This window comes from Clavelina lepadiformis, chromosome 2 (genome assembly GCF_947623445.1).
Source record: "Clavelina lepadiformis chromosome 2, kaClaLepa1.1, whole genome shotgun sequence".
Taxonomy (NCBI): Eukaryota; Metazoa; Chordata; class Ascidiacea; order Aplousobranchia; family Clavelinidae; genus Clavelina; species Clavelina lepadiformis.
In genome coordinates this window covers 1332316-1344470 of record NC_135241.1, presented here as the reverse complement: position 1 = coordinate 1344470, position 12155 = coordinate 1332316, and the positions used below count along the sequence as shown (strand labels likewise).

General features: G+C 40.9%; 1 protein-coding gene across 2 annotated transcripts in view; it reads left to right on the top strand.

The window, feature by feature from the left end:
• Nucleotides 1-12155, top strand: part of LOC143446849 (uncharacterized) — a 21850-nt gene extending 9695 nt beyond the window's left edge. For both annotated transcript variants that reach the window (XM_076946690.1, XM_076946689.1), the window contains exons 22-42: nucleotides 11-205; nucleotides 420-620; nucleotides 1109-1216; nucleotides 1288-1386; nucleotides 1582-1797; nucleotides 2178-2375; nucleotides 2796-3002; nucleotides 3209-3409; nucleotides 3661-3756; nucleotides 3822-3944; nucleotides 4165-4380; nucleotides 4672-4857; nucleotides 5223-5462; nucleotides 5660-5859; nucleotides 6370-6525; nucleotides 6695-6820; nucleotides 7030-7148; nucleotides 7316-7526; nucleotides 7763-7944; nucleotides 8128-9283; nucleotides 9941-12155. In XM_076946690.1, the coding sequence (XP_076802805.1) occupies nucleotides 11-205; nucleotides 420-620; nucleotides 1109-1216; nucleotides 1288-1386; nucleotides 1582-1797; nucleotides 2178-2375; nucleotides 2796-3002; nucleotides 3209-3409; nucleotides 3661-3756; nucleotides 3822-3944; nucleotides 4165-4380; nucleotides 4672-4857; nucleotides 5223-5462; nucleotides 5660-5859; nucleotides 6370-6525; nucleotides 6695-6820; nucleotides 7030-7148; nucleotides 7316-7526; nucleotides 7763-7944; nucleotides 8128-9283; nucleotides 9941-12019 (6515 nt within the window). In that variant the 3' untranslated portion in view covers nucleotides 12020-12155. The remainder of the gene's footprint in view (nucleotides 1-10; nucleotides 206-419; nucleotides 621-1108; nucleotides 1217-1287; nucleotides 1387-1581; nucleotides 1798-2177; nucleotides 2376-2795; nucleotides 3003-3208; nucleotides 3410-3660; nucleotides 3757-3821; nucleotides 3945-4164; nucleotides 4381-4671; nucleotides 4858-5222; nucleotides 5463-5659; nucleotides 5860-6369; nucleotides 6526-6694; nucleotides 6821-7029; nucleotides 7149-7315; nucleotides 7527-7762; nucleotides 7945-8127; nucleotides 9284-9940) is intronic.

The following is a 12155-nucleotide window of genomic DNA, read 5'->3' as shown; positions in this document are numbered from 1 at the left end:
CCTCCTTTAGGTGCTGGCTGCGATGCTTTTGTTGTACCGGACGGTATGGACACTGATGATGATCTGACTGAAACATCGTTTGGGACAGAAATTTATCTGACCTGCCATACAGGGACCTACATTTCAAATGGGATTGATTCCATATCTGAATATTGTCTGGACACTGGTGTTTGGTATCCAGATATTGACACAGTTAATTGTTCTGGTGAGTTTGTTTGATCATCCTGGTTGATTTCATTGATTAACTATAGTCTTAATATAATAAATGATTCCTTTTAACTCGATTAAACCAGGTAACTTTGTTGCAATAAAATTGCAACCATTTTACTGTCTCTTTTCATTTCCGACTGAGAAATTGGAAATATTGGTTGAGTGTTTTTGAAAAGGTTTTTTCGTACTGTGTTGTTATTTCATTTCAGCCATCACCTGTGGAATGAAGAAAAGGTTTGAAAACGCCTTCTTCAGTGGAATGAGTGCAGGATACGGTGAAAACATCACTTTTCGTTGTTACGACGGCTACCATCTTCCAACGGGCTCGGACTCTGTAGTGACGAAACTTTCATTAAAATGCGTCGATGAGGGATTGTGGGATAAAGCAGATGAACTGATTAACTGCGAAGGTGTTCTTGAAATCAGCTAAACATGTTGATTAGTACAGATTCCTAAAGTTCATTGCAGTGATATGCTTACGAAACAAGCCTGTACCTATAAAAGGTATTGTATCGTATGTTATGCTTTGATGACATCCGCCAAAGCGGTTTGTTAGAACCAAAGTCGTATTGAAACGAACCTGTGGTTGATGTCTGACAACATTGCTTTGTACCTTCCTTGGGCAAGGTGTCAGCTACGCTTGCTCCTGTTCAGTGATTGTGGTGAACAGTTCCAAATTTAGCCAAAACTTTAAAAAAAATGAAAATGCAACCATTGGAAAATGCTTGCGGACAGGCTCTGTATTTGGGTCTCGAGCGATGAGGAAGAAGACTTTCTTTGGCTCGTCTATAATTTTTCTAACACCACGCAATATTTTTCGTTCCAACTTGTTGAAATAATCATTGTAATTTTAATCAAACATTGTAACGTAATGTTATACTGTGGTTTGTTCTGTCAGCTTCCTCGTGTCACGACCCGGGATACATTATGGGTTCAACTAGAAACCCAGGAAAAGTCTCCAAGCAGTATTCAGTGGGCTCTACTGTCAGCTACGAGTGTCGTTATGGTGATTAGAGCTTCCTAAATTTTTCTTTCTCAAATTTTTCAACTCTTTACACCCAGTTATTGTTTCAACAGACTTATGGTTTCACCGCGCCCTCACATCAATAACAGTGACTTGCACTGAAAGTGGGAAGTGGAAGCCTGGTGACTCCTCCACATTACCTGAATGTCGAGGTGACAATATAATGAGCAGTATAGACATGGTTTACATGTATTGTGCATTTGTACATGCATAAAACATAGCATATGGTAAAAAGAAACGTATTCTGATAGTTAATGTTTTTAAACTCCAATGAGCTGACTCTAGAAATCATTTCTGTCTTCCTAATTTTAAAAGTTACACTCGTTTGTGTAAATGTGTTGTCGCAGATGTATTTTGTTGGTACCCCCTACACGTTCCATTCTCGATCAGGCCTGAACTCTGGTCAACTCAGCACCAGTACAAAGTCAAGCAACAAACAGTCTACCAATGCATTGCCGGTCGCCGTTTTAACATCCCGACACCAAATGGTAAATCTTACCACACCTCCGAGTGCCAGCCTGATGGAAGCTGGTCGAATTTACCTCGCGGGCTTGTATGTGAAGGTCAGTGTCAATAAGCCACCAACAGACTTTGTAACATGCTGTGAAATTAACAGTATAACTGTAAACAGTTCTAAATAAAAAAAGAGAAGTGTGTGAAAAAACTTGCACAAAGGCTAGCTCAGTAGCAGGGGCTCGAGTGATGAGTGATCATCGCCGAGTTCATTGATATGATCATTTGAATGATCCTCGCCGAGTTCATTGATATGATCATTTGAGTGATCATCGCCGAGTTTAAGTCGTGCAAAGTCACTTTCCTCAGTCCGATTGTAAACATTATTATCGTTACACACCAAGTTAGAAAGTGTTGATTATTGTAACGTATCGTAAAAATAAAACTAACAATTTCTAATCTTTTCTGACTGCTATGACTACCTGCGCAGCTATAAAGTGCCACCAACCTCCTGCAATCAACCATGCGGTGTTGACGTACAACCAGACGCTCTTCCCTGGCTCAAATGCGACCTATGAATGCAAGAAAGGTTTTGAACTCTCGATGCCAAGCGAAACGAATTCGTTTGTGATTCAATGCACTGGCATAGGAAGCTGGACGCCAAATCCTCAGCTGTACGCATGCAACGGTAATGTATTTTGCATATACTTGAAGATGTAGATCGATGGTGACAGCTGCTAAAGCTGTCTCTTCTAAATATGAAACTTCAAATTACTCAAATAGCTTAGTGAAACTCAGAATGAGCTGTACATGTAGATATATTTTTCCTATCACTTCATGATGATAAGCTTCCACTGAAAAGCTATAGTTATCATCAGTTTACCATTGGACCTCAATTTTATAAGCTATACCTTGTATTGTTTTAAGCTTTTTTTGTACAGCTAACATTAAAGAATGGTCGATGATGTTTTTTTAAAAATAGTTTGTGTGTCTTTTGTCTTATAGATACCGATAAAACTTTAACAAAGTAAATCTTAAATCGTTTTTAATTTTGTTCTAGTTGAACTAATGTCGATTTAAATGTTTTACTTGTTCACATACCTTGCAGTAATAATGTGTCCAACCCCTCCATCTACCATTCCGTTTGGTGCAAAGCATGGTGATGTATATGAAACGGGATTTCACGTCACATACACGTGCCAAATCGGTTATAGAGTCGCCGGACCGACTGCATTTTCCGGATGGAAATTTGTCACTATCATTTGTGGTGAAGACCGAACTTGGAGCGTTGATGTCAAGTTGCTGAAATGCCAAAGTAATTAATTAAACTACTGATATAGTAAACGGGAACATTGGTTAAGTGAATACGCAAAAATTAAGAGTTGTTAACTTGATATGAAGTACAGTGTGGGTTTGCGTTTGAAACACTTAAAATAAGCAAGTATGAAACTTGGAAGGTTTTCGTTATGCGGTTTGAAACCTAAATCGTTCACAAATCATCTCTTCCTTTCAAATATGCAGAGGTGTCCTGTGGTGGCCCTTTGTTGATAACAAACAGCACTGTGACGATAACAGGCATTGAATTCAACTCTGTTGCAACATACACATGCAAGAAAGGACACTTCATAGATCAATACGCTTTCCCACGTAAAAATGAAGCCATTGTGAAATGTACTGCTGATGGGACTTGGAAGCCGAGAACGAGCTCTATCTATTGTGACCGTAGGTTTTTTGAATCTAGATGTTGTGAAATTTGCTTACTGCTAATTGCATATGTCACGTTATGACTTGAACTTATAAGACAACTCTTAGTTGTATTTATTGTAACTGTTGGTTTTAGATACTTTTTCATTCACAGTCCGCATAAATACAATGCCTTGGGTTCCTTGTAAACTGTTACCCTCACTGTGTTAAGATAAAGTTTAGGTAACTTTTAAGATTTAACATTACCACTGGTTGGTTGCTTTACACAGCTTTTAACTGTTCAAGACCATCCGGTGTAAAGAATTCCAGCATGGTGGTCTTTTCATACAGTTTAGGATCGAAAGTGAAGTACCACTGTGACAAAGGTAAACATTTAACACTATAAATTCTTTACCAATTAGAATCACTAATCTCAAGATGATTTTACCAGGCTTCGTGGTAGACCACGGAGAGGATGGTTTGGCTGGAGATAGTCCTCTGCACACCACCACCAGCAGTACTTGTAACTACCCAGGGTCATGGCAACCACCATCAAAAGATATTCTGTGCACACGTAAGAATTCTTGTGCAACATCTTTTCCTTTTTGTTTCAAATAATTTCTTACCTCCTATCGTATGCTACACCTCTTCTTGTACAGTTTCTCCATGTCCGTTGATGAAATCTTAAAACTTTCGAAACATTGTTAAACTGGTTTCACCAAATCACCATCGCACAGCCTAGTTTGCAAGGCTTTAAAACGTAGGGATTATCTTCATCCACTCACTCTTTGCAGTGATCCAATGTCCTGCGCCAATCCAACCTCGCAGGGCTTATATTAAGGGGGGGAGATGGAGAGTCGACGGCATGAGACATTTCCGGTATCAGGACAACGCAACCTTGCTGTGTGCGCATGGATATTACATTAAAGAAACTGATGGATTCACAGATGAAGCGACTTGCACACATAATGGAACTTGGACCAAAAATCTTACCAGAGTGCAGTGTGTTGGTATGATCTGGTCGTGTATGTTTTGTCATCTAAAGTTTACCTACTTTTGTACTTGCAGTACTTAATCTTTTTCACCATATGTGGTATACATGACGAAAGATCGTGATAACTTTAAATTTATTTTGTAAAATACTGTGGCAGGTATTATATGTCAGTGTTATAATCCGTTAGATGCTTTGCATTATGTTTTAGTAGAGATGTATCTCCATAAAAAGTTTTAAATTTTTGTTTCCTTCCATAATTCAGTGAATTATGACATAATATTATTATGAATTATGACGTCTATTGCAGACATAACTTGTCCAGACCCTGGATGGAAGCTTCACAGTGTGCGGGATGGGACGATATTAAGGTATATGTCCCGCATCCAGTACACTTGCGACTATGGATATTTCATAAAACCAGGGATTGTGAAGATTACATTGCAGTGCACTTACGATGCGCACTGGACGCCTTCAGACACTTTTACTTGTCAAGGTTTGTTGTGTTTGGTCAATCTCCGAAGTCTTTCTGCTAATACAGGCCAGACTAAAGTAATGTAGGAGAAACTTTAATATTGATATGTTGGAAGTCTGTTTGAACAAAATTTTGTGTAGTGAAGACCAATATTTATGTAAATTTGGCATGAAAAGTAATGGTGTCTACCATTTCTTTCGCGGTCTTCATATTTATGTCTCTGTGTTCTTTTCTATTTATAATTGCGGTGGTATATGTTTTACCACGTGTTATGCCCTGAACGGTACAATTTTAAAAAGCTTGAAATCATTCACACGTTTAGTAATTTAAAGGATATATTTCTTAAAAGTTTTATTTTAATGTCTCACAATTTTTATTAACTTCAGAGGTGGACTGCGGTGACCCTGGTGTCGTTATAAATGCTGTGCGTTTTGATCTCTCCGGAGAAGGTAATTACAGCATGGGCACCGCTGTGAGGTACGAGTGCTTGGACGGGTTCCACATCGCAAAGGAACAGGATGCAATTGGGGATTGGATAACTGGAGAAGAAGCCAGAACTAGTCAGACATTGATTTGCAAATCGAACGGAAGATGGCAGCCTAGACAGCCTAGCATCCATTGCACTGGTGACGTTTGATAACTTGCAAATGGTCATATTCGACGTTTTAGTAAACAATACAAATTGCATAACTTTTTGCTAAGATTTGCTATAGTTAAAAAAATAGATAAACTTTAATTGGTTTAAAATATCGTTGTGCGCTCTTGGTAAAGTGTTCAGAAGTTATTTCAGTTGCCTAAAAAGCATTTTCAAACCTTTTTACAGAACTTACAACTGCGACAACTCTCTACGATTTGATACCAGAAGGAGAGTTGGTCAATCCCGCTCATGATCTAGCTAATGAAGTGGACAAGAAACCGGTTATTTCTGGTCGATTGCAGTCTCGTACCGGCGAGGAAGCGCCAGAAAGCTTGCACTTGGACGAGCATCACACGGAGCTCTTCATTCACTGTGAAAAGCTCCAGGTAATTGAACTATCTGGTAGCGGCAATATTGGTTTTTAGTCTTGGACGGTGTGAGGTCACTTCAACACATGGACGAGGAAACCAAAATACTATTAAACCGAACCGTGTTATTTGAATCGTTCTGGGCGTAGTCGTCATCGGTTGAACCGTCTTGGGCAGGTTTATCAACCTGGGGCCATAGGGGCGATCTACAGGGGCCACGAGCAGATACCTCACTAGTGAGCTACAGTGTAGTATTAGGGGAAGACGAGGCAAAGCGGGACACACGTGCAGGGCAAATTTAGCGGCGCAAAGACGACTACACACGTAGCAGTGAAGTAAAAAATGTTTTGCAATCAACAATCTACATTTTTTATTGATGAGCAGGGGGCCACGAACCATAAAAAGTTGAGAACAACCGATCTTGGAAATTCCATCAGTTTCTCTTGTGAGCACTTTCATGATCAGTCCCCATCCACCTTTCTCGCGCTTATTTTTCACACTCTTACTAGGCATCTGTTCTCTCATAAGGTGTTGGTGATCCATCATCTTGGCCATTGGGTCGCAGTAACCAAGGACAGCGTTGAGACCGCACACATTCCAGAACTGCTCACAGATGTCGGCGTCGAATGCGAAGTCTATAGTATGTTTGATGGAGAAAGTGACACCTACTGGTTACCTATTGAGGTGAAATGTTGGTCGTTGTGAAATCTGTGTACTTCTATGCTTGCGAATTTAATCATTATAACTATCTTACTTTCCTAGTAACTAACTAACCACCGGTTCAATGCTCGTTTGATATGGTATTTTTTATATTTCATTTTCCAAACATTGTCTAACTTTGAATAAATCTCAGACGCCTCTACCGCCGCAACATCACATTGCTTGGAAAGGTTGGGTTGTCACCGTTGACTTGAAAGAGGAACACGTTGTTGGAAGTTTCAGACTCCACACTTCTGCCAACTTTGAGAATGACGTAAAGGTCGGAGCAATTTGCACTGAATTAAGACTGCGTTGTTGTGTAGTAAATATCGGTGTTTAAACCGCTCGGTCTTGTTCCTGGGTGTGTACTAGAACTTTTGTCATCGATTGCAAGTGTTTCCCCTAATTGTTTTGCGCGTGACGTCTTCTGTTCTTTTCTCCGTTACTTCTCGTAGCTACGTCCATTATACGCCAGTCTTGCGTTTGTAGACGTTTTTCATTCACGCTTCATCGAATGGAGTAATGTGGAAAATTATCGGTCCTTTCCAAGCAGTCGTTGGAACAACCAGAGTTGAATTCTTTTATGATTTTGATGCCGTGCAAGCCAGGTTCGATCTTTGTGCTCAAGTTTTTAATGTGATAGTTGCGCAATGTTTCAATGTACAAGTTTGTCTTCAGAGTTTGTCGGTTTTCTCTTCCAAGGATTTATTATACTCAGCCGAAGTGCCTACGACCGTCACATTTTCGCAACGTTCATTGCTGTCAATCTTTTCAGGTTTATTCGACTCAACATTACTGCTACAATGCTTATGCTGCCTCCAGTGGTTACACGTTTTGGGATTTACGGGGCAAAGTTTGATTGCATTGATCAAATTTTCTACCAATCCGACACCTACGGCATCCCAACTTTTATTGGCGGCATCTGGATGTTGATTACTTTGTTGTTTATAGCGGCTTTGCGGACAGATGAAAGGGAAAGATGGAAGGTATGATTCACATGACGAATAAAATGCATTTAAGACTTCGTTCAAAAAATGAGGTGTATATTATTTAATGCCGCTTCCGACTTCGTGACATAAATTCCAACTTGTCCATCTTTTTTACGGCGCCTACCTCAGTACATGCACCTGATTTCTAAATTACCTCGCTGTACACGGACGAATCCTGCTTTGTCTTTGTTGGGAGTTTATTAACACCATTTTTTTGTTTTATTTTTCGGCAGAGGTACATTTTGAAAGCCCCGCCAAATTTTGACGTTGACGAGCCATATCCTGCTAGACTCTATGAGGTTCAGATTAAGACGGGCTGGAATAATTCTAACGCGGATATTCTTATACGAGTCTGTGGAGACAAGGCTTCATTACCTGTGGTTTGGATTAGACATTCTTTTACCGGGTTACTGAGGTAGTTACTCGCATTCACGATGTTCTTTATTTCAAGTGGCTACCAATGCTTATGTCAGTTATTTGATCAATATTTAAACATATTTTCAGTGACCTTAAATGCACCAAATAAATCTGTTATGATCGGTCACTTAGATCTGGGAATTTGTGGTCACCCTTTCTTACATTTTGTGTCGGTTTCTAGATCTGGATTCACGGACACTTTGGTCATCCAAGCGCCTCTGTACCTCGGCTCGTTACTTCGAGTGGATTTGCTTTGCGTTTATATCGACGAATGTTCCCCCGTTGATTCGCAAAACAAAAATGAACCAACTTTAACCGAAACTCATTCCTTTGAATTAAGCAAGACCAGGTCGTCCACATTGAAGTTTAGCGACTCGATTCGTAGCTTTTTTAGCGAAGAAATGTCTTTATTAAAATCAAGCCTCAGCCATATAAGCTCACTAATAAAGTCAAATGCTTCTAAGCTCAAAACAAGGAAGAAAGACGGCTATGGAGTGTCTCGTGTTGTTATAAGGGATCCAGGATCGAAGCAAAAGTGGATTGCAACTTCATTGATCGATGCTGAAAGTAATTTGTTCAAGCAAATACTAAGATACTTGTTCTGGGACAACAGCATTGCTATTCAACATGGGCAGGCGCTTTCGTTCCCGTTGATACCGGTACCAAGCAAGGGAAATTTTACATTTAGCAGTTTTCTGTCGTTTTGGGCCTTCGTTGAATGTCTAACCTTCATTGTTAGACTTGTATTTCGTCACCATCTTCTTTCCTGGATGTTCAGTCGGAGGAGTCACTCTGTGCCCAGGAACATCACTTGCACAGAGAAGATACTTTTCCTTGCCACTACCACTTCCCTCATGGTCGCTATCGTCTCGTTCCTCCGTGGCTTCTCCGACCATTCTCTGTACTTCATTTCACGGCTTGGTGAAGATTCAAGCGTCATTGACAAGTTGTTTTCAAACCTCGGCCATCCTGACGCCATCGCTATAGCCAGTTCTTCATTTTTTCTCTTTGCTGTTTTTCTTGTTGCGCGAATATTTGCCGGAAAATGGTCACGACAAGTTGAAGACGATTTGAGCTACTGGCAAGGTGTAAGAATTTTGCGCACGGCTAAATACGTATTAGGAAATGCTTTGGCAATTCTTTCAAACTACATTGTGCGCAACTGCTGCCCCAACGAACAGACTGATGACTTCCCTTCCATCGTTGATGAAAACCCACAACAACCATCAGAATCAGATAACGTATCTGAAGTTCTCACCGAAGAGGACCTGGTGGTGTTTCTGCAAAAACAACTTCATTCAATCCCACCTCAACGCGCTTTCCCTTTTCAAGCGCTGGTAAGTCCATGAGTAATTTTTGAATTCTAATGTTAAACTAAAGTGCTATCTTTTCATCATTCATGGTAAGTGGGTTTCTACCAGGGCTTTGGAGAAGGCCTAAATGTTAAATTGCTCCAGCTCCGGAGCTCTCTTTTATCATAAATTAGCTCCAGTTCCGGAGCTTATTGATACCACTGCTCCGGCTCCATTACGTCAAAAACTGAGGTTTAAGGATAAACGCTCAATTTGGAATATCTAGCCTTTCAAAATAATCACAAATAAAACAACACAATCAATGAACACAAAACATTTATTTCTGCACAAAGAAGTGTTCAAAAACCATTCGTACGAAGGAACAATATTGCCTCTATCAAGTCTTCTTTCATCGAGCATCTTAAATCTTATTAAATACATCGGGGCCGGAGGTATGTATCAAACAATTGGCTCCAGCTCCATTTGAATTTCACGTACAGCTCTGGCTCCAGATCCGTTGAAAATGCACGGGTCCGGCTCCAAAGCCCTGGTTTCTACCAGCTGGGCTAAGGGAGTGAAACTATGAATACGACGCAATATACAACGTAACATATTCAAAAAGCTTACTCTTTGATTTTATTGTTGCATCTAAACTTCAAACTAATCTACCTTTAAGTTCCAAACTATTGCTTTCACTTTCAGGTTGTCTCTAACCCTCCGGTTTTCGCACCCAGTCGTGATACACTTATCAGCGAGGAAACACTTCTTAGCCAAGAGCCATTCCCCAGTGATAAAACACTCACCAATGATAAAGTCAGTCCGCCATCAACGGAAGACTTATTATCACTTTGGTCTTCATCAACTGATGCCGACTTGAACCAAAGTTTGTCTGTCAGCAACAACATTGAAACTCCTCCAGCAATCTTTGACGATAGTTTTGATTCTTTAGAGAGCACCAAACCTAAGTTTAGTATTAAGGATGGTTCATTTCAGTCAATCCGCTCAAGAAAGGGAGAGTTAGTTTCAAAGCAGAGGTACATCAGATCGCTTGTCAAGAATTACGAGGTTGTCCAAGACAAAACCGTAAACAACGAAGACGTCATAGTTAAGCATTCACGCCATCACAATGAAAGCATTGTGATGGCACAAACTTCATGTAAAGACCAAGCAGCACTGAAGGTACCACAGACCGCGATAGAACTCGCTCAAAGTGCAGAAAAGACAAAGTTACTGGACGAGGTAGCACAGCACGAAGTGAGCCTTGGTTCGTCCAAGGCAAGGTTTAATGTTGAGCATAGTTCATTCCAGTCAAAAAAAGTAGGTCTAGTCAACAGGCAGAGGTATATTGACCCGGTCATTAGAGACCACCAGGTAGCACCAGACGAAAGCGTAAACAATCAAAATGTCCTACTCAAGCATTCACGTCGTAACAATAAAAGTATTGTTATGGCAAACACGTCAGGGCAAGACCGAGTAGCAAGGGAGATATCAAAGGACGGGATAGAATTAGATCTGGACGCAAAGGAGGCTAAATTAAAAAGCGAGATACCAGGAAAGTATTTCCTTGGCATAGATCAGACTGATGTAGCTTCAAACCCTGCCGTTACGTCAAGCTCCCATGCGGATGCATGCGTAATCAAACCGTCAAAGGAAAAGGAATTCAACACAACTCGCCCAACTGCAAACAAGACCTCTTCAAGTTCAAGCGATTACTCGTCGCTTGTTTCGTTACCGCGATATGTTGAAACGGTAGCAGTGCAAGCCGACATAGCAACCAGCGCGAGCAGTTCTACTCAGAGCTTGGTACCTGAAGAAACGTTAGAGAGTGTTCAGATTTTGCCGACTGAAACAAAACCTTTGCACAAATTATCAGATCCACCTGATCTAAACTTTTTAGTACATGGAGATGACGCTTTCGAGTTTGATGCGCAACCGGAGCGTCAGTTACGTCACAGAGGCGCCGTTGTGTCGTCGCTTTTTAAACGTGATTCGTGGCATGTGATGGCGGAAAATCCAGAAGAAGAGGAAGGCAGTGCTTGTCATGGTATGACACCTGGTACTTACAATGAAAAGTCAACGCAAGCGGATTTGTCAAAGATTGACTTGCCCCGTGATAAAATACCTCTTGTTTCACGGGATCCTATTGGCCAGGAATGTTCAGATATAGCTCTTCGACATCGGGATAGTGTTTGTCGTTTTACACTAAAACAAAGCAATATCGCACCTGTGCCATCTGCACACGGTCTACAGGGTTCTCAATCAGTTTTCCCGCTTCCTTGCACCACTATGCAGTCACACGAGACCACGTCGGGCGTCAGTGACCCGAATAATGATTTATTAAACTTGAAGCGGGATCATTGTTTACACGTCATCACGCACAGAGTGTACCCACCTTTTAAACTAGGGGAATCACCGGTCGAACCAAGCAGCAAAACAACTCTGCCCAGTTTGAAGTATACAACTGACAGTGGGTTTGGCAGCGAGCAAACTCTGCCTGTCATCCCCGAACCACTTCCTACACTGCCTGTCGGTGTACTGGTCCGACTCGTCATCGCTGTGATATGCTTGGCCTGTTTTCTCACGACAAGTTTTCTGGTTGCTTGGAGAGGTTCGGCGTGTAGTGACGGTGTCGCTTCGAGATTGATTGAATATTTGCTCCTAGATATTTTTCTGCTTCTTGTGCTTGTTGTACCTGTAATCGGTTGGGTCGTGGTCGTGCTGCATCTTATGTTCAGCAAAACTAAGGACCTAACTGCAGTTCTTCTCAGAAATATTTTGTAATATTACAAATATATAGGCTATTGTCATTTTTTTCAATTACACAGGGTTTTACTCATCTCACGAAACGAGTTTCTTTATTGGCACGTCCACTATTATCCTCGCTTTAACTTTGAATAACACATGTCACTCGCAATAA